General features: G+C 37.4%; 4 protein-coding genes across 5 annotated transcripts in view; 3 read left to right on the plus strand and 1 right to left on the minus strand.

The window, feature by feature from the left end:
* The window catches only part of mcm5 (minichromosome maintenance complex component 5), a 10,886-nt gene extending 5,682 nt beyond the window's left edge, over nt 1-5,204 (plus strand). The window contains exons 13-16 of the mRNA XM_084411093.1: nt 2,053-2,181; nt 2,365-2,507; nt 4,541-4,668; nt 4,761-5,204. Coding sequence (XP_084267219.1) covers nt 2,053-2,181; nt 2,365-2,507; nt 4,541-4,668; nt 4,761-4,862 — 502 coding nt within the window. The 3' untranslated portion in view covers nt 4,863-5,204. The remainder of the gene's footprint in view (nt 1-2,052; nt 2,182-2,364; nt 2,508-4,540; nt 4,669-4,760) is intronic.
* Nucleotides 5,205-5,243: 39 nt separating this feature from the next.
* Nucleotides 5,244-9,399, minus strand: hmox1a (heme oxygenase 1a). 2 transcript variants are annotated; one of them, XM_084411219.1, is made up of 7 exons: nt 9,276-9,399; nt 9,157-9,199; nt 8,864-8,975; nt 7,627-7,842; nt 7,261-7,533; nt 5,773-5,821; nt 5,244-5,671 (listed from the first exon to the last, which is right to left on the minus strand). In XM_084411219.1, exons 2-7 carry the CDS (start codon nt 9,195-9,197, stop codon nt 5,556-5,558), a joined length of 807 nt encoding a protein of 268 aa, XP_084267345.1. In that variant the 5' UTR covers nt 9,198-9,199; nt 9,276-9,399; the 3' UTR covers nt 5,244-5,555. The 2 variants fall into 2 exon arrangements, with proteins under 2 accessions (XP_084267345.1, XP_084267344.1); XM_084411218.1 differs by having other exon boundaries at nt 5,244-5,680; nt 9,276-9,396.
* A 918-nt stretch (nt 9,400-10,317) lies between these two features.
* Nucleotides 10,318-16,870, plus strand: foxred2 (FAD-dependent oxidoreductase domain containing 2). The gene is made up of 10 exons (XM_084414180.1): nt 10,318-10,455; nt 10,871-11,090; nt 11,378-11,683; nt 11,791-12,042; nt 13,766-14,098; nt 14,173-14,339; nt 14,425-14,590; nt 15,264-15,490; nt 15,644-15,814; nt 16,297-16,870. Exons 2-10 carry the CDS (start codon nt 10,876-10,878, stop codon nt 16,503-16,505), a joined length of 2,046 nt encoding a protein of 681 aa, XP_084270306.1. The 5' UTR covers nt 10,318-10,455; nt 10,871-10,875; the 3' UTR covers nt 16,506-16,870.
* A 530-nt stretch (nt 16,871-17,400) lies between these two features.
* On the plus strand, nt 17,401-24,693 carry ankrd54 (ankyrin repeat domain 54). Its single transcript, XM_084414159.1, has 8 exons — nt 17,401-18,063; nt 18,844-18,891; nt 18,986-19,084; nt 21,892-21,963; nt 22,074-22,121; nt 22,238-22,362; nt 23,913-24,020; nt 24,338-24,693. Exons 1-8 carry the CDS (start codon nt 17,697-17,699, stop codon nt 24,410-24,412), a joined length of 942 nt encoding a protein of 313 aa, XP_084270285.1. The 5' UTR covers nt 17,401-17,696; the 3' UTR covers nt 24,413-24,693.
* The last annotated feature ends 67 nt before the right edge of the window (nt 24,694-24,760 follow it).

A 24,760-nucleotide genomic window follows, 5' to 3' on the forward strand; every position in this document is an offset into this window, starting at 1 on the left:
CCAGCAATAAAAAAATAAAATAAAAAATAGTGTGAAAAGTAGGCCTACAGTTGCAGTGAAAAGCATTTCTGAAGGATCACGTGACACTGAAGAGTACTGAACTGGAGTAATGATGCTGAAAATGCAGCTTTGATCACAGAAATAAATTACATTTTAAAATATATTCAAATAGAAAACAGTTATTTTAAATTGTAAAAATATTTCACAATATTACTGTTTTTGCTGTATTTTGGATCAAATAAATGAAGCCTTGGAATGAATTAAATCATGAATTACATTGTGCATGATACAATATACAGATTTCACAGTGATCTTCTGTAATGTTTTTTTTAAGTCACTAGTACAATATTACTGTAGTAAAACCATGTGAGGACGAGCGGAAAGTATAGAATAGGCTATAGATTAAAAAATTAGCTAGATAATACGTGCATATTAACAGCCTTGAATTAACCATAACATGATTAGTCTAAATGTTAATAAATTAAGTGTATCAGCAATCATAAATCAAAGAAGAAATTTCTTAGAAATATATGTTACCTAGGTGACGAGGATCACTCGTCGCTTTGTGTAAGTTCCAGTACGAAACAGCGCGGGGGCGCAGCTGTTATTTTTCCGATGGTAAAAACAAATTATATGTTGTTGTGTTACTTATCATCAGTATATAGTTTTGGACCAGCGAATGTGTGCAAATGTGCATTTTTTGTCCGTCATTAAAACGGCGCCGGCGGCATCACATTACATTTTCATCAACAGGTTACAAACTAGTTTGTTGTACCTATATGGGCGCTCAGTTTTTCCTGCTGTAAAATACATTTGGCCAAAATCGCATTTTATAAAAGATGAAATGCTACTGAATGCACAGGCTATTTAAGTGTCTATGTATTGGCTATGACTAGATGGCAAATGCTAGCCGTACCTCTCAGTCTCAGGCGACGTCCCACATGTCTCAGTGAGTCTCAGTGAGTTATTGATTTATATATCAAATAAATAAAATACTAGCCTTTATAGACATAGTGTTTAGTAGTAGCCTACTTATTCAAACAACAAGATATTTATTTACCCTTCGCAAAACTTCGTTCAGCTGCTGTCTACTGTGCGGCTGCTGTGGAACTTCAGGATTCAGTGAATATAGAGGGGGCGGAGTTATCAGCATACTGACAGCTTGAGGATCGAATACGATTTACACAAGTTCATTTTAAGAACTTTCATTGGCTAAATATTTGTAAAACAGACAGACAGACAGACGTAAATGGTAACCAATAGCATTGATTAAAAAAAAAAATTTAAAAAAAACCACCACCCAAAAAAGGGCACTTCAGAGTGTAAGGGCAAAAAGGGCATGTGCTCTGCACAGGTTGAGCCCTACCTGTGCACGTGCCTGGCTCAAAATACCCCAGATATTTTTATATAGCATGTTCAAATTGTAACTTTTTGAGGGTGAGCAAAAACGCACCATTTTTGTGTCTGTTCCTTTAAATGCAAATGAGCTGCTGCTTCCGTCACAGAGGGTGGAGCTTCAACATCTTGTGTCCTTTTACCTCACACAGACATGCACTGAAAATTTCAAAACTTTTAGCCTTTTTTGTTTAAACTGGAGTCGGACAATAATGGAGAAACTCAAGATGTAGAGTGCGACAGGACATTTCTGAATGGTTAGTTGATGAATTTATGCAGCGGATGTGGAGTTAACTATCTTCTAGTCATTGATTAGCATATTCTGTCATGATAATCTTTAAATTGTGTTCCGGGGGCGGGGTTTATGTAAATGTTAGGGTTGGTGATGTCATTAACCGAGGAGGAATCTCATGTAGTCCCTACCAGCTGTTTGTTCTAGTCCTTAAAAAACAATTTCTTTAAAAGCAAATAGATATAGATATTTGCTTTGAACTTTGAGCATTGTAACTTTGCAGATGTTGTTTGTTCAAACAGCAACATTACACACTAACTAAAGTTAGAAAAGTGAAATCATAATCAACCACCCCTTTAAATTCACAGCTTTGGATGGAAACGGTGTTGTCATCTGAGTTAAATACGTTGTCAACTCTTAAACAGGAAATGTGGACCCCGCCTGTCTGCGGCCGCCGCAGAGAAACTGAAGAACAGATATGTGGTGATGAGAAGCGGAGCGAGGGAACACGAGAGAGAGATTGACAGACGTGCGTCCATCCCCATCACTGTCAGGTAACAACTGAATTCAGGAATATGAAACCTGTTTTTACTCAGTTTGTCCCTCAAAGTGTATATTTACATACAGGAGCCCAGAGGCATATTCACCAGTCTGTATGCAGTACCATTGCTTATTTCAAACACAGCACTTGTCTGGCTATGTTATTATAAAGTGGTTGATCATTTGTCGTACTGCAGGCAGCTGGAGGCCGTGGTGCGCATTGCGGAGTCTCTGGCTAAGATGAAGCTGCAGCCCATCGCTGGAGAGGAAGAGGTGGACGAGGCGCTGAGACTCTTCCAGGTGTCCACGCTAGACGCGGCTATGTCCGGCAGTCTCTCCGGTAAGTGTGTTGGTCTCTAAAGCAGAGAATAAACAAATTTTTCTAGTGAAAATTTCACTAAATCGCGTAATTTTTCTGTAATTATAACCATTGGCGTTTTTTATTTATAATAATTTCAGTTACTCTTCAAATGAATGTAGAAACAACATAAAGACAGGATACTTTAAATATTTCTTGTAATGGCATCTTTTTTGTGAATGAAGGGCAGTTTTATTGATACTAATACTGCTACTGAAATCTGCCGCTCATGATGCGATTCTGAAGTTAATTTAAGACGTTATTTAACTCATTTAAGACTGCTCTTATGAGAATACTTGACAACTGTCATTTTGGCTTAATTCTGTGTGTTAATGCTCGTTCAAGCGCGAAAGAGAACTGGCGCGTATCTTTGTGCGCATGAGTTTTGTGTGTCACACAGACAGGAGATTCACTAGTAGCTTATCGCGCTTGAATGGTTTAAAAGCATTTGCATGAATAAGAGCGTGATCATATAATGTAACGCTAACCAAAATATGACGATAAAATGGATGCTACGATAATTGCGTTAAATATTTTTAACACATTAAACAAAAAAAAAATGTATCACATGTTACGGCGTTCATTTTGACAGCCCTGCATATCACAGTAGATCCCTATGGAGGGTTAGGACTGCCCCTAAAAATAAATGAAGTAATCAATTTAATAATTGAAAAATCATATACATTATAAATGAATATTTATAAAACGGTTAGTTCCAATCCTTGATTCTGATTGGTCAATAGCTGTGTTTTATTCACGATAAAACACGGCTATGACCGCTTCACCCAACTGTTCTATGTATCACTACACAACACCCCTAGCAACCACTCTTAGTAACTTAAACACATGTTTGATCTCATCGATATTGTTCATTGAAGAGTATTGTGAGAGATCGAGTAAGCGAGTGTACCTGCATTTACAGTAGATATAGCATTTTCCTTCAGGTCCGTCATATTCGTAATAAAATAAAAAAAAATCCGTTTGAATGTCCGCTGCGATATCTTGTCCTTTTAACAGTTAAGGGGTCTTTCCGTGCCCATATTCACCTGTCAGTTGCGTCTTCCTTTTCCGTGTTCACAAGTTTGATTCCATTCAATGTAAGTCTTCTCTACTGACTGACTCACTCATAAAGACGGTCTTTGCCGCCATCTATTGGCGAAATAATGTATGTAACTTTTGTTGCTGTTTATGGTCAGGGACTATTTTTTCCAGCGGAAGGAAGGCTTTTAGTGATTTTACTTCAGAAAAGTTGCATAGATGCATGTTTTTCGGCTTTAATAGTTGTATTGTGTGCTAACTGTTTTATAAAAGCAGTAAGGTACTCGAGGCAAGTGCTGTATCGTGAATAAGTAACGGCTTGAAGGGGTTGCAGGCACTCCGCTTCGCGTCGTGCCTAACAACGCCCTTCAGCCGTTTCTTAGTCACGATACAGCACAGCCTCTTGTACCTTATTGCTTACATAAATCACTTTTCAAATTGACACAAAAAAAACTTTGTTGTAGTTAAACTTAACAAATAATAAATAGGTTTTTAATATTGCCAAAATAGACATTCTCTAATTTGTCGCAAATACAATTATTTATAAATTTGTTTAACTTTCCATATATTTAAGCATCATGAGCTCAGTGTTTCCATCATTCTAAAACAGCCAATATTGGCTACAGCCAATAATTCTCATCCCTTATAAAAAAATATATATATGTATGTATGTGTGTATGTGTGTGTGTGTGTGTTTATGTGTATATATGTGTGTATTTTTTTATAGATAGATAGATAGATATTGCCATTTTCAGCCTGTTGTATCTGATGCGCCTAAAACTCGCATTCTCTCAGTTGACAAAACCTCAGCTATGCTGGCCAGATAAATGATCATGAGCCATGTTTACAACCGTGGAATTTGTACCAAAAATGTTCAGTAAAAACCAGCCGGATTACTGTCATTGAGCCCCTGCCCTTTCTAGCCTCTTTAAATGTAGCTGGAGAGTCTGATGTATGCTGTATGTCTGTAACGTTAGGTGTGGAAGGATTCACCACTCAGGAGGATCAGGAGATGATCTCCCGCATAGAAAAACAGCTGAAGAGACGCTTCGCCATCGGCTCCCAGGTGTCTGAACACAGCATTATACAGGATTTCACCAAACAGGTGAGTTGAAGCTCAACTTCTCACATCACTATTCTTCACTGTCAATGTGCAGTTACAGCGTCAGTTAAATTCTCCTCCTCTTCTCTGAACAGAAATACCCAGAACACGCCATTCACAAGGTCCTTCATCTGATGATGAGGAGGGGTGAGCTGCAGCACCGCATGCAGAGGAAGGTTCTTTACAGGGTCAAGTAGAGCCGATGATGTTGTGTGTTTGCTTCACGCATAATCCTGTCAGCAGAGCCGGACATCTGATCGGAACACATCTCCGCAAAAATTATATACAATTCAGATTTATTGTACATAGTTGTGTTGGACACTCTATCGCTGGAGAAATGTCCTGTTTATCAATCTTACTGTTAGTAATGAGTAATTATTCTCATCTTGCTCTGTCGAAGCTTGCTATGATGTCAAATGCTACCATAGCAACACTGCTTTACTGTCTTAATGTGTGCGCAATGCGCCACAAATCTAATGTCACTTGTCGAACTAAAGATATGACTTTTGTATGGAAACAATAAAGCAATTTAAGAAATTAATATTCTGGTCTCTTTTAACAGAAAACATAAATCAGTATTGTTTTGTTTTTTTAAAGTTCAATTTTATTGAATTTTTCAGGAATACATATAAAAAAAATCACATTGATGGACTGATAAAATCATTGAATGCACAAAATATTTTAATTATTTTAAATATTTTAAAGGAAAATTGTGCTGACATGAGACCTTTAAGTTATGTCTAAAACTAAATAATGACTATTTGGATCACTTAAATGAACTTGATTTATTACTGAGTCTCCATGACTAGTGTTGGTTAAAGATCTTGGTTAGGTTTGACCTAGTCGTGGTATTAAGATGTTACACACAGACGAGTATAAAATGTTCTGAATCAAAAAGCATAAACTCCCATTCCAACAGTTGCCAGAGTGATTCCCACACCTAATGCAAACTGGAGCATCGGAGAGTTGGAGAAGGTTTTTGGAGTTTTGGATGCTGCGTCGTTTCCTTTTTCACCTAAACAAACAAAAAGCGAGATTGTAACAAAAACATTACAGTGTACATGTACTATTTATAGCTCATTTTTGACTTATTTTTTTGATACTCACTTGAAGCTTCCTCTGTGATGCTCAGCATTTTCTGAAGATCATCAAAAACCTGAAATGACAAATAAAAACAAACTTTTAAAGTCGCGCCTCAAATTTTTTCAACCTTATTTTCTTGTAAGAATGTCTAGACTTAGAACACTAGATAGATCCAAAAGTAATTCAATCTCCATCTATCTATCCCTCGTTCTATCTATAATCCATCCATCGATCCATCAATTATCATTCTATATCCATCCACCTATCCATCGATTATCGTTCCATATCCATCCATCTATCGATTATTGTTCTATATCCATCATCCATCCATTGATTATCGTTCCATATCCATCCATCCATCCATCGATTATTGTTCTATCTCCATCCATCCATCGATTATTGTTCTATATCCATCCATCTATCCATCAATTATCATTCTATATCCATCATCTATCCATCGATTATTGTTCTATATTCATCCATCTATCCATCAATTATCATTCTATATCCATCCAGCCATTGATTATTGTTCTCTATCCATCCATCTATCGATTATCGTTCTATATCCATCCATCCATCCATTGATTATTGATCTATATCCATCCATCTATCCATCAATTATCATTCTATATCCATCCAGCCATCGATTATCATTCTATATCCATCCAGCCATCGATTATCATTCTATATCCATCCTTCTATCCATCGATTATCGTTCTATATCCATCCATTCATCAATTATTGTTCTATATCCATCCATCTATCCATCGATTATTGTTCTATATCCATCCATCTATCCATCAATTATCATTCTATATCCATCCATTCATCAATTATTGTTCTATATCCATCCATCTATCCATCAATTATCATTCTATATCCATCCATTCATCAATTATCATTCTATATCCATCATCTATCCATCGATTATTGTTCTATATTCATCCATCTATCCATCGATTATTGTTCTATATTCATCCACCTATCCATCGATTATCGTTCTATATCCATCCATTCATCAATTATTGTTCTATATCTTTCCATCTATCCATCGATTATCATTCTATATCCATCCATCTATCCATCGATTATCGTTCTATATCCATCCATTCATCAATTATTGTTCTATATCCATCCATCTATCGATTATCGTTCTATATCCATCCATCCATCCATCCATCGATTATTGTTCTATATCCATCCATCTATCCATAGTAATATTTTTTTGTTTTTCAAAGAAGTTATATATTCTCACCAAGGCTGCATTAATTTGATTACAAAATACAATAAAAAATTTTATTGTGAAATATTAAAATATAAAATAACAGTTTTCTAATTAAATATATTTTCAAATGTAATTTATTCTTGTGCGGCAAAGCTGAATTTTCAGCTGTAACAAATATCTTGCTTTTGATCAATCTAATGCATCCTTGCTGAATAAGAGTATTAATTTTTTTTTTTTTTTTTTATGTAACTGATCCCAAACTATAAAAGAAGATATCAGGTGCTGACCTCAATGTTGAACTCAAAAGCTCTGATAGCCTCATCCAGCACTTCCCGTCTCTGCTGTTCTGTTAAATCGATGCTGTTCATTCTGCTCCTGTACAGCTGCTTGAATCTGTTGGGGCTCGTCACTCCAGGAAACGAGAAGAATACAATCCCCTTGGTGCCGCTCAATCCCAAGGATTTCTGGGTAATTTTGCCCAGCACTTGGCCTCCAGACAGGTCGCCGAGATAGCGTGTATAGGCATGTGCCACCAGAAGATCCGGACTGTTCTTGCCAATCTAAAGGGAACAGAGAGCGCTGAGTTAGAATGAGAATCTGCTGAAATTTCACATCCTCATGCATTCCACTTAAAGAGATGATGACACACTCGCCTCTCTCAATCTCTGTGCGTATCTGTGTGTGGCGGCAGGCACTGTTATTCTCTTCCTCCAGTGGGGACCAAAGAAGTGCTCCAGGTCCAGCTCCAGAGACTCCAGTCTGGCCAGCTCCTGAGGGAAGTAGATGGGCTGAACGGAAGGATGGTCAGCGTTCCTGTCCAGCTCTTCCTCTAGCGCTTGGTAGATCTCATACAGAGAACACAGCAGAAGCTGGAAACACATGGAGAGCAACTTGAAATGATTACACATGACACAGATGAAGTTAGCTGTTAGTACACTCTTAGAAGAAAAGGTTCCATAGAACCTTAAAGGGTTCTGTCAGACGCTTCGTATATAGAACCTTTTAGGGGTTCTCATCATGGGATCACTTTATGGATTTAGTTTTAATTCATTTTTAATTGAAATTAAATTTTACAAATTAAAGTCGCACTATATTACTAGGAAAAAAAGTTAAATTACCTGTTAAACACGAAAGTATTATGACTATAGAACCATGTTGTCATAAAGCGTTCTTTAAAATTAAGTCAAGAACCCTAGTGTTCTATATAAAACCCCACTTAACCTTACGAAAAAAGTACTGACGACTTGTTGAAGTTTCTCAGACTTCTTAACACTATTTATTATTATTACTGATAATGTGAAATCTGATGATATCTGTTTAAGAGATATTTAATCTATTTTAAACTTTTTGCAAACAATATGTAGTATAATTCATACATTTAAATGTATAGCCTTAAATTTGCACATTTTCTGTAAATTAACATTTTCCAGTGGCCTATAGGAAGTAAAAATTGCATTTAAAACGTAATACACCGATGAATCAAAGACATGTTCGACTGATAAATCACTTATCAAACTAGTTGTTAGTTACAGTAGGCACATCACATGGTATAACCATGTTACTTTGATATAAACCATAGAGTTGAACGATTACTAAATATAGTAATCTAAAGTATTTTAAAATACCCTGTTTTATGATGGTACATGTCTGAAAACGTAGCATGCCCCCAAAACCCTCAGCACTCTCAAGATCATTTTTGGTACTTTTTGTTGGTTATATTGTAAAGCTTTTAGAATGTTTTAAAATACAATTCCTCATATTTTCCTAAAAACATTTATTTTAAACCCCTTTATTGTTAGGTTAGTTAATCTATTTGTTTACATGTTACAGTCCCCATTGTTTGTTTGCATCCTGATTGGAAATTAATGATCTTTGTGCAGTTATATTTACCTTGTACTGTGTTTGCGTGATCTGTCCTCTCTGGTAGTTGAGCATCAGTTGTGTGTTCTCAGCTCGGACATGACTGTCTTTGGTGGCTGCTTTTATCTGCTCAGACAGATCACTGCAAAGACCACATGACACACTCACTCACTGATTTATATACTTGTGCTTTTAAGAATCACTGACTCTATATCTAGCACTGTAACAATATCCATTACATCTGCAATTGCTGTAGCTTCTACTTTTGGCTTAAATGCTGTTCTCATAATCACTATGGAATTAATGTGGTTAGACATTTTTACCTGTCAGTGCCATCTCTCGGTTTGCTTTTCATGGATTCCATCCCTAAAACAACAAATATTTGTTATCAAATGTCACAATGTCCACTGTAATATATTTACATAAAGTTTTACCAGCTTACTTGCGATGTCGATGTCCTTGTGCGTGCTTGTTGCTGTGTCTCTCGGTTCTTCACACAGTCAGTGTTCACAGAGGCTATGATCTCTAACTGCGCCACTTCGTTTTTATACGCTTTCCTTCCTATCTGAGTCACTAGATTTAGTGAAAAGGGAAGTGAAAATGTCGAGGTAGTTCCACATCATAGATAGACTGTAAAAATAGTTCCACATGCTTACACTAACCATGACTGGAGTCTTTTTTCGACTGAGAGAACTCAATGGTTTCTCATGACAAAGTCACATGAGGTCAACATAATTTGTTTCAGTCAAATATGTTTATATGGGTTATAAAGTTAGAAAGTGTGTTGCAAAGTTTGTTATTTAGAGTAATAAATTTTTTTTTTTAAATATATTATGGGGCATTTTATAGTTGACGATGATTTCATGACTGTAGGCTACTGTTTCTTTGTTGGTGTGTTTCTAAACATGACACAGCAAAATCTCAGAAACATGACAGTGTAGTTTAATCATGAGTTTAATGCAATAATTTGCTTCTTTTTTTTGTGAATTATTTCAAAATAAATCTTGATTTCAGTTTATTAAATATACATATTTTAGTAAAAAAAAAATCATAATTTTAAATATTTAAAATATATATAAAAAACTCTTTTATAGGACTAGTTCATCTAGTTCGACTAATACTAGTTCGTTTAATTTATCTGCCAACAATGTCCAACACATGCGTGCAATCTTTGTTAAGCAAATACACGCAATTAAATAAAGAAAGTCTGGGTCTGAGACAAGGGTAAAAGCGAAACATCTGGAAAGCATTTGAAAAAATGAAAAAATAAATGATGTTTTTAACATGACATAATAACAGTTTTAATGTAACTTTCAAAAAAAAGATAGTCTACTTTTTTATTATTATTATTAAAAAATTGCAGGAAATAAAACCAAAACACTTTGATGCCACAAGAATCAACAGAACCAGCTTTTAAGTGGGCGTGAACTATTTGGTCACGCCCCTCTGGTCTCTCATTGGTTGGTTAGACGTCCATCCATTTCGTGACGTCAAAAGCACGCTCTGTCCGTGGAAGATGTTATGAAATCCGTGCAATCGCAAAGATGTAGTTTACGAAATGCCTGCCTTTTATTTCCATACTTTCTGTTACTAAAGGATCACAGGAGCAGCTGTATTTGACGGTACGTTGATTTAATGCCAATATATTTACACTATATATGTGTTTTTCGCTCTTACATGTGTTGGATGTTGCCACCGCATCCCCAGTATTGGAACAGGGGAGCCATATATCAGTAAACGTACCTATATATAAAAAAGTATTATATAATGTCTATGATTTTATAGTTTGTATTTCTATTCTCAATTACTGTGTTTACCTTTATTCTTAGTTATGTGTTTATTGTGTATGCTTTATTACATGATAGTTATAGTTTAAAAGCTTATTATTCTCAGCATGTATCCATCTGCAGTTAATTTTAGTTTGAATAAAACCGAACAAATGCATGATTAATTATCAGTAATGATTTAAAGGGGAACCGTTTATTACAGGTAGAGCGGCTGGCTCTAATAAACTGCTGTTTTTATTTCCATCCCAAGGCCTCATGAGTGTGATTCAGCTTCTCTCCAGGCTCCTGTGTGTCCTGTCCCTGGCCACTTCTGGTTCTGCTCTTCATGGCCGTAACAACACAGTGAGCCATGAGTACTGTGTGCTGGGAGCTGGTCCTGCAGGGCTCCAGATGGGCTACTTTCTGTCCCGGAGCCAGAGAGATTACATCATTCTAGAGAGAAACACGGGACCTGGAAGCTTCTTCAACATGTACGTGAAAATCTGAATGACAAAGGATGTTTTCTTAAACTGAGCTACAGCAATTTCAACTAGGAATGTGAACTAAATGATTGCAAAATACTGCAGTAAAAAGGGAACATAATTGAGTAAAACATACATTTATGGTAGTTTTAATTATATCTAATGTAACATGCAACATAATTCAAATATAATGCAATGTAACTCATTTGCTTTCAGTATCTTAACATTTATTTATATAGGTTGCAAACTTTCTTTCTTGAAGCCGAACCATTGTTTCTTTACTGTATTCCTTTCAGATATCCCCGGCACAGAAAGCTCATCAGCATTAATAAAATATACACTGGGAGGCGGAACAAGGAATTCAACTTGCGTCATGATTGGAACTCCCTGTTGAGTGACAGGCCCGACCTCCTGTTTCAGCGAATAAGCCGGGAGCTTTACCCCAACGCTGATGACTTCCCACGTTACCTTTCGATGTTTGAGAAAGAGCTGGGGCTGAAGGTTAAATATGGAGCTGATATAGGGAAAATTAAAGCATCAGAATTGAATGGAAACCGAGGCTACATCCTGTCCGATCAGAATGGTGTCAATTATCAGTGCAGGTATAGTAACTACATTCATTTATTTTTATTTTATAATATTTTCAAGTGCTTTCTGAAATGCCTTCATAACATGTTTTATGTCATTTAATTTTTTTTGGTCTCTATAGTGTCCTGTTGGTGTCTACAGGCCTTTGGGTTCCTCAGCAGGTGGATTTTCTTGGCTCTGACCTGGTGGAGGGTTATGAGTCTATTCCCACTGATCCCGAGGAGTTTAAAGAACAAGCTGTGTTAATCCTCGGCAAAGGAAACTCCGCCTTTGAGACAGCCCAAAGCATCTTGGGAAGAGCGAGCCGGATTCACTTGTATAGTCCCAGCCCAGTACGTCTCGCATGGCAGACACACTACGTTGGGGACCTCAGGTATTTAATCCGCTCTGTCCATCTTTTTGCAAAATGGATTAAATTAAGTTTTTCAAGTCTGCAACCAAAAATCCACAAGTGATTTGTGACCCTGGATCACAAAACCAGTCACAAGTCGCACGGGTATATTTGTGGCAATAGCCAACAATACATTGTATGGGTCAAAATTAGTGATTTTTCTTTTATGCCAAAAATCATTAGGATATTAAGTAAAGATCATGTTCCATGAAGATATTTAGTAAATTTCCTACCATAAATGTATAAACCATGTATTTTTCTGAGTGAATGCAGCACAATCGCGAACATAAATGAACAACTTTAAAGGTGATTTTCTCAATGTTTCAATTTTTTTTTTTTTTGCACCCTCAGATTCCAGATTTTCTCGGCCAAATATTGTCCTATCCTAACAAACCATACATCAATGGAAAGTGTATTTATTCAGCCTCCAGATGATGTATAAATCTCAATTTAAAAAAATTGACCCATGTCACTGGTTTTGTGGTCCATGGTCACATTTATCCAGGTAGGATTAACGTTTCAGTCCTATTCTTCTCAAATAATCACAGCACTAAACCTATCTGTGACCCTTCCACTAAAATCAGAGGGCACTTATTGGATGATTACAATCAGTGTTGCCAAGTCCCGTGGAACTGGGCTACTTATAAGTTGCTGCCGTGGGTTGATTATTATTTTTTTCGTTGGTTAATCCCCCCACATAGCCACATTGAACATAGCCTTTGTAAAAAAAAATAAAGCAAAACATAAATGTGCTAAATAAAAAATGTAAACTTATTTCCAATATCGGCTAACAGCAGTCTCTCGCACATTCCTACTTCATACATCGCTATACTATTGACAATAGACCTTTTTTGCCCATGGAATTTGGCTAATGTTACCGCACCTTAAGTGAAAATGTACATATCTTAAGTTGAAATTAAAGTCAGCATGAAATGGAAGTTGCGATAGGCTTTTCTTCCATATTGTGAAGTATATCCAAGTAAAACGGCTTTTGGAATGAGAAAGAATGTAGGGCAGGACTTTATTTCGTCCTTCGGGAATTGATTGGATTGTAGGAAGTTGGGTGTTGCTAATTAAATGAAGGCAGATCTGAATGCCAGTTTGCAGTTTGTTGTGAGGAGATTTAGGGTGTTTACACGAAAACGATGTACTAAACACGGAAAAGTTTTACTTTTGCTTTTTTCCGCGTACAGGCAACAGCGTTGTTAAAACAATCCCAGTTCACAAGGATCTGCGAAAACGACTAAAACACTTTATCAAGCTGCCAGGCCAGTAGTTGGCGATGTCACATTAAACACTATGCGCCTATAGACTGAACACGCAATACGCTTGACGTCACGTTTTTATAGTTTACATGGAGACGGTAACGGTATCGTTTTTAAGAACTTGCACTTTGAAACCCATTGTCCAATGTTTGTGTTTTCAAGCCCTCAAAACGCCAACGTTGTGTAAATGAACAGCCCAAAAAAACGCATGGAATGTTTTCAGTTAAAAATGGCGTCGTGTAAACGGCCCCTCAGTCTCGCCCTCCATCGAGACACGCATCTTGAAGAGAACAGATGTTGTTTGCAGGGTGCACGTGAATAAAAAATAAATAAATGATGACATGCATGGATAAATCATTTATAATAAACACTGCAACGTTCTGAATTCAAGTACTGTCCATTTTGATTTCATGGTGACTTTAACATTTCTGTTTTTTTAGGGCAGTAAATAATGAGCTATTAGACACGTACCAGTTGAAATCTCTAGATGGTCTAGTAGAGGGAAGACTGGAGGATATCGCCATTGTCCGTAGAGGAAAAGATGGTGGGAAAAGAAGAACAGCAAAGAAAAGAAGTCGAACATCGGTGGTGGGAAAGGAGCCGCTGTATTTAACTCTTACTGAACTGCTTGATGACCAGAATGGCAAGAACATTTCAGAGGTCACCGGTCAAAATCTGCCTGGTTACCACACTGATAACTTCTCCCTCAGACAGCCGTACGACCGAGTGATCCGCTGCCTGGGCTTCCGTTTTAACTTCTCCATTTTTGATGGGTAAGATTTGACCGGTTACGTTTCTGAATGTGAATTATTTTCAGATTGACAAAGTATTTTCATAATTTATCCAGATCTGCACGGCCGCCCCAAAGCAGCGGTGCCCGAGGCCGCTTGCCAGGAGTGACAGCCTGGTATGAAGGCAGAGGGACGCCCAACATGTTTGTCCTGGGTACGGCAGCCCACTCCAGAGATTATCGATCGTCTGCTGGTGGATTTGTTCATGGGTTCCGCTACACTGGTAAGCATTACACCTCACTTAAGCATAAGATTTCACTTCATAAGAATGTAGGTCATATTAAAGTTTCTCTGTTTTGCTACTACAGTGCGTGCTGTTCATAAAATCCTGGAGCAACGTTACCATAACGTTGCCTGGCCTGCTACAACATTACCCATCAGTCAGCTGCAGTCTTGGATTCTTAAGAGGGTGAATGAAGCCTCTGGACCGTACCAAATGTTTGCGGTTCTTGGGGACATTATTTTACTGCGAGGGTAAGAGATGTTTCAAGAGACAATATGTCATATCTGGGTGTCAATCATTCTGCGGATGAAATACTCAATAAACACTATTGGTCAAAAATGTTTGGAACTGGTTTGGATTTTAGATTTTTTTTTTAATGTTTTTAAAAGAAGTCACTTTTGCTGAACAAGGCTGCATTTATTTGATCAAAACACAGTAAAATCAGTTATATTGTGAAATATTATTACAATTTGAAATAGCTGTTTTCTATTGTAATATATTTTAAAATGTAATTTATTCCTGTGATATCAAAGCTGAATTTTCAGCATCTTCAGTGTCACATGATCCGTCAAAAATCAAACATTTACTATTATTATCAATGTTGAAAAACAGTTGTGCTGCTTCATGGTTTTTTTTTTTAAACCATGATACATTTTCTTTCAGGAATATTTAATAAATAGAAAGTCCAAAAGAACAGCATCTATTTGAAATGGTAAATGTATGATGTTACAAAAGATTTCTGTCACTTTTGATCAATTTAATGCGTCTTCCTGAATCAAAGTATTATTTTCCAAACCCAAACTTTCAACAGTAGTTTAAACGTCCAGTGGACACAAAACTCAAGGATTATCCTTGATGACATATTGAAGGGACTGTAATTGTATGTCAAATGAAATATGGCTGCTCTGAATCCTCCTTCCACAGGTCTTACTGTGAGTGTCTGGAGGAGTTTCCCCTGCAGGCTCTGCCCCAGCTGTCTGCTCTATCTGGTCGGCCTCTCTCAGATCATGGTCTTCTGGTTTTGGTCATGCAGTATGGACTGAACCGGACTGATACGCTTGGGCCCGGTCGGGCTGAGTCAGAATGGACCAAAGCCTGGAGGTCCAACTTCCTCCATCCCGTCCTGTATTACTACAACACACTACCTACAGGTGAAGAGCTTCTCTAACACGTTTCGTTGATCTCTCACATATGTGGAATTGTATGAGATTGTAGTGTCTTTGAGAATATATTTTGGACCTTCTGTTGATGTCCCACAGCCGTGTACTGGAATATTAAAATAAGTGTGCTTTATGTTTCTATAGAGAAAGACATGAGACAGCGTCCAGTTGGCTGGCCACTACCGCGACCCGGGGCCGTTCATCACATGGTCGAGGACTTCCTGACTGAATGGGATCAGCCCATATCACACAGCCAACCTCTCAGACGCTTCCTCGAGCACTGCCTCCAAACTGACCTCAGGGCCTTTTATGCTGGTCAGTACGTACTCTACACAAATGTCAGACATTTGAGTGCCAATAATATCCACATTCTGGATGTTTTACAATACAAAAGTTTGTATTTGCTTGTTCAAAGAATGTTATATTGTAAGTAAAAAATAAGGTTAAGAGAATGCTGTACTAACATTACCGTGTTACTAACATAACCTTAAATGATGTTTTAATCACGACAAGAAAACTGGACATTTTAACGTTTTAGGAACATTGCAACTCACTGTTCCCGTGACGTTTTTAGAACACACATTTGTTTGCTGGTCTTACATCACTGTTCAAAAGTTTGGGGTCGGTAAAGTTTTTTTTTTTTTTTTAAGAAATGAATGTTTTTATTCAGACTGTTTTTTAATGAATGTGACCCACATTTTTTAATAGAAGTGTATATGCCAGAAAAATAACATTTGCAACTGTTCTTGCAAGACTTAATCATTTATTATGTGCTTCTATGTGTCCTTTTCCCTCAGAATCCTGTTTCCTTCTGTCCCTCACCAGTCGTACCCCACCTCTCTTTTGCCGCCAAGGTTACTTAAGAAAGCAGGGCATTGTGGGAAACAGCCACCTATGGAAACATGCCCGTGAGGCAGGACTCATGGCAGATCATCAGGGAGATGTTCCTGAAAACCTGAAACATGCTGCCGCTGCAGTCGTTCCAACAATGAACTTTGACCTTTGAGGGGCATTAATGGTACCAAAGACTGAATCTGTTCTGCTTATAAAATCATCTCTTCATCTACCTCCCACTTCTCATGGAATCTACTTACATTTTTATAGAAAACATCCCACATCCAGCGCGCTCAGACTATGATCAAACATACGGTTAAATGTCAATGAAATAATGAGTATTACCTTGCCGTAGTTTTTATAAGCCAAAGCTTAACTTTATTTACTGTTTTATCGTGTTGGGTTTGGTGTTGCAGTACAATGTATAACTTATATTTTTATACTATTGTTAGAGTTATATAAAGTATTTTCATGTGTTGACATGCATGTACTTATATATTTATAACTACAATAAAGACAACCCATCTCTAAATAATTAATTTAAGAAAGGTGTGTGTTTGTGCTTACCTTAGTATCACAACTAAACTATAGAATATATATATATAAAAAAAAAAAACATTGCATTGTATCATAAAAAATAAAACACGTTTAGAAAAGCGCTATTGTAGTCATTTTGTTATTGAAAAGACTGGAATATTAGAAAAGTAGTTTTCAAAAACATTGGTTCTGAAATAAAACCTAATATTAGTATGTAATATGTAATAAAAAAATCCCACATTTTCTGACGATTGTTTCATGAATGTAGGATGAGAGCTAGGCATGTACAATTCCTGAATTTGAAATATTTTAATAAACATTTAATTATTTAAATATATATTACTTATTTTTTTACGGCATTTGAGGCCATTTCATTCAAAACCCTATTCTTTGTTTTTATAAAATATAATAAGTGGGAAATCACCTTTTATGGAAATCACGTATACCACCATACGTTCTCTGAACGGACGACTCCCTTAACAACATCGATGCTGATTGGCTATCTAGGTCACGATGAATGCAGACTAAGCAATGCGGGCGTGTTTTACTAAAAAACAAGCGCAAAACATTGAAACTGCGCCATTTTGGCTCAATTGGGCTCACAGTTCACTGCTTTTTAGAACACGGAACGATTCATATTCGACCTCACAATATTAAATCGCAATGAACGCAAAAGCAGCTCTGTTTCTTTATTTAAAAACCCTCGCTTGAAATGCAGTCTTGAAGAATAGCGCTTGTGCGACAATGTTGCGTTAGATTTGTGCAACAGATACAGTTACATTCTGTTGGTACATGCTGACATTAGTCGAGTAAACGCCTTATTGATATGGACGTGTCGAGCCCACTTGTTGCCGCTGCCTCGGACGGCGAGCGGTCCAGTTCGGAGGGCGAGTACACGGTAGCGACCGGGCCTGCGGTGAGAGACCCCGAGAGAAGCGAGGGTGAGACGCCGATGGAGGCTGCTGCAGGTGCGGTCGGGTTCAGTATCTCGCGGCTGGACACGCTGAGCGCACTGAGACTCAACCGAACCCGACCGTCCGCGGACACGGACCTCCGGTATCTGCACCTGTTATGGAAGCCCGGTGAACTGCTACAGGCGGGACGGAGTTCACCGGGCAAGATCACATCGAGCAGAGTGAGGCGGCTTGGAAGAGCCCGGAGGAAAATAGGGCCCATTGGAAAAGACCTGTATGGTGTGTGTGCATGAACTGAAATGTCACAAAATAACACATTACAATTGTTACATCTTATCTAATAATAAAGATATATATTTTTTCTTGGTGCTATATATGTATAGCCTACTATGTACATGTGGGTTAATTATTAGACCATTTTGTACCACACAAATAGGTAACAGGAAGGAACAGGAATGCTCATCAGGGCTGCATTTAAAAATACAGAAAAAACGCTGAATATTGTGAAATATTTTTTACTATGTAAAATAATGGTTTTCTATTTTAATATACTTTAAAATATAATTTCATTCTGTGATGCAAAGCTGAATTTTCTGAATCCTTACTCCAGTTTTCAGTGTCACATTACCCTTCAGAGATTTGATTCTCAATGTTGGAAACAAGTTTAGCTGCTTAATATATATTGTTTATAACCTGCGAGTTCTTTGATGAGTAAAAAATTAAAAAAGAACAGAATTGAATTAAAATAGAAATGCACGCTTGATGAGCATAAGAGACCTCTTTCAAAAACATTAAAAATAGTAATGTTTCCAAACGTTTGACCGGTACTGTATGTGTGTGTATATATATATATATATATATATATATATATATAAGCTGTTTTATTTTCTGTGATGTTTGTATTATTCAATGTGTAATTAGCTAGTGTTTAAAATCCTAATTTGTGTGATTTTTGTGAACGTGTTGATCGTCAAAACAGATTGTTTTTATTATTATATTCAAGTTGTCTTAACCATGATCTGTTCTGTTAACCAATTCTGTATCGTTTTCTCCTTCAAGCTGTGAAGAGGCTCCGAGAAGCTGCCAACTCCAATGATATTGACACGGGTGAGAATCATCAGCGTGACAGTAGTGGACACACTTGATGCTAAGATTTGATCTACAGTGAAATTAAAGTCTGTTCCCTTTTTTTCCCTTCTAGTTCGTAGATTGCTGGAAGATGATACTGATCCTTGTGCTGCTGATGACAAGGGCAGGACGGCCTTACACTTCTCCTCCTGCAATGGAAACGAGAGTATTGGTAAGATAAGACAAAACTGATTGATATTAAAGGGTTATTAGTTCACCTAAAAATTTAAATGATGTCATCATTTACTCACCCTCATGTCGTTCCAAACCCGTAAGACTTTTGTTCATCTTCGAAACACAAATGAAGATCTTTTTGATGAAATCTGAGAGCTTTCTGTCTCTCCATAGAGAAGCTAGCCTCCCTTGGTATATCAACCAATTCTCGCAGAGACGTAAATGACCTGATATTAGTTTAAACTGGTAATGTACCAACTACCTTAATTATGGAGAGTAGAGATAATGAATATTTGATCGCAAACAAATTTACCAAGATAATGTTCGAACAGCAGTTACAAATGAAAACATTTACGTTTGTCCTTCAAGTAATAGGCTAGGTGCGTAAAATTATATTTATATTGTCTTGCTGTACATGTCATTTACTTTAAATGCTCTGTCTAAAAGTGAACAAAAAAGCCATTTTAAAGCAGTTAAAGGGGTCATATAATGGTACATGCACTTTTACAAGTTGATTGTACTGAAATGTGTGTTGGTGGTGCTTGTACACAACCATCATAAAATGATAAAAATCCATCCAGTGTTTTTTTTTTTATCTCCTTATATGTTTTCCCTTCTCTCAAATCAAGCCGTTCGACCGTGTGACGTCACACGGTCGGACGCCCCTCCCACGATTGTTGATTGACAGCAGCGTTTCAACACAGACCCGCCCCCGCTCGTGAGCGAGCTGTCATCATAGTTCATGTTCTGTTCTTGGGTGTAATAACGAACACAGCAGTCTTTTTGATGTTCCTAAATCCGAACCGCTGAAGACGCAGTGACTGAGTTTTGTTTTCGAAGGGAATATTCCCCACGATCAACGTCAATGCTTCATGTTTGCGCGAATCATTTCACCAGACTGCTTTACAAACGAGAACATTGAAAAAGGTATTAGCTCCTGTCTGAGTATGTGTTGTTTATGTGCCTAATGACTGTCATAGTCTCACAGACTGGTTATTTTTTAAACAGATCAGTAAAATTTTAGTGCTTCAGCCCTGACAGTTGTACCTAGCAACACTGCATAGATAACGTTACGCATCACTGAAAAGCCTAACGTTACATTTACCGAAAAAAAGTTTTTCATGACCATTAGCTGTAACATCAATCTGTCAATGAACTAACGCATACATCAGTAAACACATAGCGTTCGTATCTCACTACTCTACCCTGCCAGTACACACAAAGATAGATCAAAGTGACAGTACGTTAACCAACCATTCAGAAACGTCCTGTTTTCCAACTCCAGTTCAAATTGATACGGTTGCACAGTGTCCTCAGAGACTCCCGCTGCCATTCTTCAAAATATAACGTTACCCTCAACTGTTGTCAAGGCAACACTCCACCTGTGTTGTTGTGGCAAAATGCCCCACAGAACAGAGGGGTGGGGTGAGCAAAGCTCATTATCATTTAAAGACACATGCACTTAAATGGCGTGCTGAAAACAGAGCTGTTTTTGACAGGTAAAATGAGTGTTTTCTTATGGCGCTTTTCCACTGCATGGTACGGTACGGCTCGGTTCGGTACGGCACGCTTTGGCGCTTTTCCACTGCATGGTATGGTACGGCTCGGTTCGGTACGGCTCACTTATGGCGCATTTCCACTGCATGGTACGGTACGGTACGGCTCGCTTCGGCTCGCTTTAAATGGTACCACCTCTGTTGAGGTTCCAAGCGTACCGTACCGATACTAAAATGTGACGTGAAAACACTGCAGATCATACATTGGTCAGACAGAATCATCACTACCAGCGTCATTGTATTTACGACACGAGACACTTAAACCCGCTAGATTTAAATAGCCAGTAGACAACAGCCAACGCTGTAGCACCTGTTTTAAAAGTATTTGCTTCAAAAAAAGGAGTATAAACTTTAAAAAAAAAAAGAAAAAAGAAATGGCTAAATCGTGGTCAGTGGACGAGGTGCAGACGTTCCTCTCGTTGGTTGCCGAGGAGTGGATGGGGAAACACGGAATGAAAAATTTGCATTTAATATGATGATGTCATGGTAGAGACGGCAACTAAAACGATCAGTCCCACCCACTTTGAAGCGGTACTAACTGCAGTGGAAAAGCAACCGAGCTAAAGTGAGCCGAACCGTGCCATACTGAGTCGAGTCGTACCACACAGTGGAAAAGCGAAGCGAGTTGAACCGTACCGAGCCGAACCGAGCCGTACCATGCAGTGGAAAAGCGCCATTACAATACTAATGAGAATTTTTAATTAAAGTATATTACAAACTTTTAATTTAGACCCTAAAGAATCATATTAGCTTGTACAAAAATGGCATTATATGACCCCTTTAAGCAAAACAAAACGAAAAGCGCTGCAAAGCACAAGGTCCGTTCCAAAGGGAGTCATTCTTTATATTAGTAACTGTTTCTGAACTCCCTGAAACGCCTTGATTGCAGTCTTGAATTTTCTTCCGGGAATGAACACGTCACAATATTCCTCATTTAAATCATTCCCGCCCAAGGCATACACAAGATAAAGGGGCAAGACCTGGTTTAGTGTGTTGAAACTCACTGTAATGGTAAGGGGCGTGGCATTTCGGAAAGACACTTGAAGCAGTTGACCAATCACAACACTCTGGTCAAGCCGACCAATCAGAGCACATTTGAAAGAGAGGTGATGTATAGAATGTGGATGGAAGCATGACAGTCTATTCTAATAGACACCTAAAACAAAATTAAGACTTTGTAAAAGATCATAATAGGTCCTCTTTAAACATTTTCCATTTTCTCTTTCCATCTCCACTTTTAACAATGTAGTTCAGTTGTTGCTGAGTTATGGTGCTGACCCAAACCAGAGAGACAGCCTCGGAAACACACCACTGCATCTGGGTAACAATGTGCATTGGCAAATTTGTTTGGTCACATATTAATTTGCAACATTATGTATAATTAAATCTATATTCTAATAAGCTTACTGTGACTTAAATTGCCTTTTACAGCTGCCTGCACCAACCATGTGCCTGTCATCACTACCTTACTGCGAGGAGGTACGATTGATTATCTATGACGGAAAAACCAGTGGATCTAAATCTTATTCATCCGAGATCTTTCTGATATCTCTTAACAAATTCGTAATAAATGTACATTATGAACGTTCCCTCAGGTGCCCGTGTTGATGCTCTGGACCGTGCTGGAAGGACTCCTCTTCATCTTGCCCGTTCAAAGCTCAACATCTTACAAGAGGGAGACTCCCGTAGTCTAGAAACCCTCAGAGGAGAGGTCACACAGGTCATTAACACATGTCTGATGTACTTAATGCTAGGGCTGGGTATTGACACAAATGTTACGATTCAGTCCGATTTCGATTCACATTCATTTCGATTCATTCATTTAAATATACATCGGGAACATTACGTGGCAAGGACAAAAGAATGTCTCTCAACTAATGCGGTAAACTACACAGTCAGTTGGCACATTGCTATAATTTTAAAAGTTAAAATTATTATTGTATAATTACCTGTAAATTACACATTTTTGTAATAACATTTAAAATGACAAAATTGTACATTTCACTGAAATATAAAAAAAAAACATGTATCTAATGAAAAAATATCGTTTTATTTTACATAACAACTGTAACGTTTCAAAACTAATATTTATGGCTGTGTTAAATTTCGTAATTTTCAAAACGCAGGGAGCCCTTAAAGTGAAGCATTTACGAAGAACCGAACCGCTCTGAGACGCTGAAAACACCACAGTGCTTTGCTTCACCCTGAAACACGCAGCGCCAGTGCCGCTGCTACACTTCTGGGACAAAATCGTCGAAATGATTTTCCAAATGCATGATTCAATAACTAAACTAAAGCATGATAAATATAGTTTACCCAAGAAAGCTTAAGTAAACATATGTAAATACATCAGTAATTATCTAAATGTACTAACTTTAGACTAATGAGCATTGCTTTTAAAGCGCTTGACAGAACTCACAGAACAGCTTGCATGATTGAACAGGAATGTGTTTTTCTTATACATTTAATCATGCACAAGAACGTTTTGATTATTGATGTATACTGACACAAACTGAAAATTACATTTCATCATGGGGTGTTTCTAACGAAACACAGTTGACTAATATTGAACCTGGAGATCTGGATTTGAGCATTGTTTTATGAATTTATTGGCTTGTCAAGGCTAAATATGCATTTTTGTAACATTTTAAAATCTTACGTACTTCATTCTTGGCACTTTTTTTTTTTTTTTTTTTTCTGAACCAAGTGAATATCCCACACTGCATGATGTCCGAGTCCAAAACAGTTATTAAATAAATATAAATCATTAAGTATTAGAAAAAAGAAGTTTCCACTTGACTCCGCTAAAGTTGAATCCATATTTGTATTTGGATGTTATAAAAAATATGTTTACATTATAAAGTGATATGCTACTTAAAGAATCTTTGAGAGCAAGGGGCAAGGTGGTTCGGGGGCCCTATGTACCTTGCATAATTTGCTTATAGGGAGGACTGCCACTGCACAGCACATATATTTATATAACAAAATCACATTTGATTATGGTACTAAGCCATATTGCGATTTCGTTTTAATTTTGATTCTTCTTGAAGTCTTACTGTCTACTATGAATCTCGCTTTGGGTAAATGCATATGCGTAATTGTAATAACTACATGGCAAACACAATGTTAATTAATATTAATGAGCCAGACTAAGGTTTCTAATATGTACATAATATAATAATATATTATACTAGGCTCCTGTTGTACTGTACATGCTTGTATATGTGCTGTATTGGAAGATGAACCAACGATCTCTGAATATGTCTGTAGATCATTCAAATGCTGCGGGCATATCTGAATATAATGGGACAGAGTGAGGAGAGAGAGAAACTAGAGCACATCTCAAACCAGCTGCAGAACACCCGCACCAGAAAGCAGGTACAGCTCACACACATCTAAAATCAAGCTGTAGAGCGCATGTACTCAGAAGTCAGCGTTCTGTTTGCATGTTCTGGCCGATAACCGACACATTGGTGATGTTATAATTATTCTAATTTGTAAAAAGTAAAAAATAAATATAAAATAGCTTGTAATAATAATTATTGTTATGCAACATTACATAAAAAAAAAATCAAAAATCAAAACCAATAAGGTGCTGATATATTGTGCATCTGCTGAATCCTTTTAAGTACCGTTCTCTGCCTTTGATATCATTGTATCTTTGGGACGTTGTAATTCTTTCATGTGATCCACAGGTGGACGAGGTGACGGACCTACTGGCCAGCTTCACGTCTCTCAGTATTCAGATGCAGAATATAGGAGACAGGTAGAGATGGATGGAAGAAAAGACATGAGAGGATGGGACACCTGTGGCTTTTGTTTAGAAAATAGGACAAACTATTTATATATGATGACATGCCTACATGTATAACACAACTGTGTAATTCCAGTTATTTAAATTCAATTTTGACTGAGAACATGATGAATTGCCTTTTATTTTTGTTCCTGGAACAATTCCTTTCTGTCATGCCTTTATGGTAGCCTATTATGTCACTGTTTACTGTATATCTATTTGAAAGATAGCCAAATAAATTACATAATGTTAAAAGTGTATGTGGACTCTGTCTTTGATGCAATGATGTAACAATATTAACACTATTAGCATAAGCTGTGAATTT

Source organism: Rutilus rutilus (assembly GCF_951802725.1).
Source record: "Rutilus rutilus genome assembly, chromosome: 1".
NCBI classification, from domain to species: Eukaryota; Metazoa; Chordata; class Actinopteri; order Cypriniformes; family Leuciscidae; genus Rutilus; species Rutilus rutilus.

What these genes read in the sequence shown, in the direction of transcription:
- hmox1a (XM_084411218.1), bottom strand. Translation starts at nt 9,197, where the DNA reads ATGGAATCCATGAAAAGCAAACCGAGAGATGGCACTGACAG. An exon ending in CTTTTGAGTTCAACATTGAG is followed by an intron (nt 5,822 to 7,260) that starts GTCAGCACCTGA and finishes TTGTCATTTCAG; the next exon opens with GTTTTTGATGATCTTCAGAA. An exon ending in CATCACAGAGGAAGCTTCAA is followed by an intron (nt 5,681 to 5,772) that starts GTGAGTATCAAA and finishes TTGTTTGTTTAG; the next exon opens with GTGAAAAAGGAAACGACGCA.
- foxred2 (XM_084414180.1), top strand. Translation starts at nt 10,876, where the DNA reads ATGAGTGTGATTCAGCTTCTCTCCAGGCTCCTGTGTGTCCTGTCCCTG. An exon ending in AACTTCTCCATTTTTGATGG is followed by an intron (nt 14,099 to 14,172) that starts GTAAGATTTGAC and finishes TAATTTATCCAG; the next exon opens with ATCTGCACGGCCGCCCCAAA. An exon ending in TCATGGGTTCCGCTACACTG is followed by an intron (nt 14,340 to 14,424) that starts GTAAGCATTACA and finishes TTGCTACTACAG; the next exon opens with TGCGTGCTGTTCATAAAATC.
- ankrd54 (XM_084414159.1), top strand. Translation starts at nt 17,697, where the DNA reads ATGGACGTGTCGAGCCCACTTGTTGCCGCTGCCTCGGACGGCGAGCGG. An exon ending in CAATGGAAACGAGAGTATTG is followed by an intron (nt 19,085 to 21,891) that starts GTAAGATAAGAC and finishes TTAACAATGTAG; the next exon opens with TTCAGTTGTTGCTGAGTTAT. An exon ending in ACACCCGCACCAGAAAGCAG is followed by an intron (nt 24,021 to 24,337) that starts GTACAGCTCACA and finishes TGTGATCCACAG; the next exon opens with GTGGACGAGGTGACGGACCT.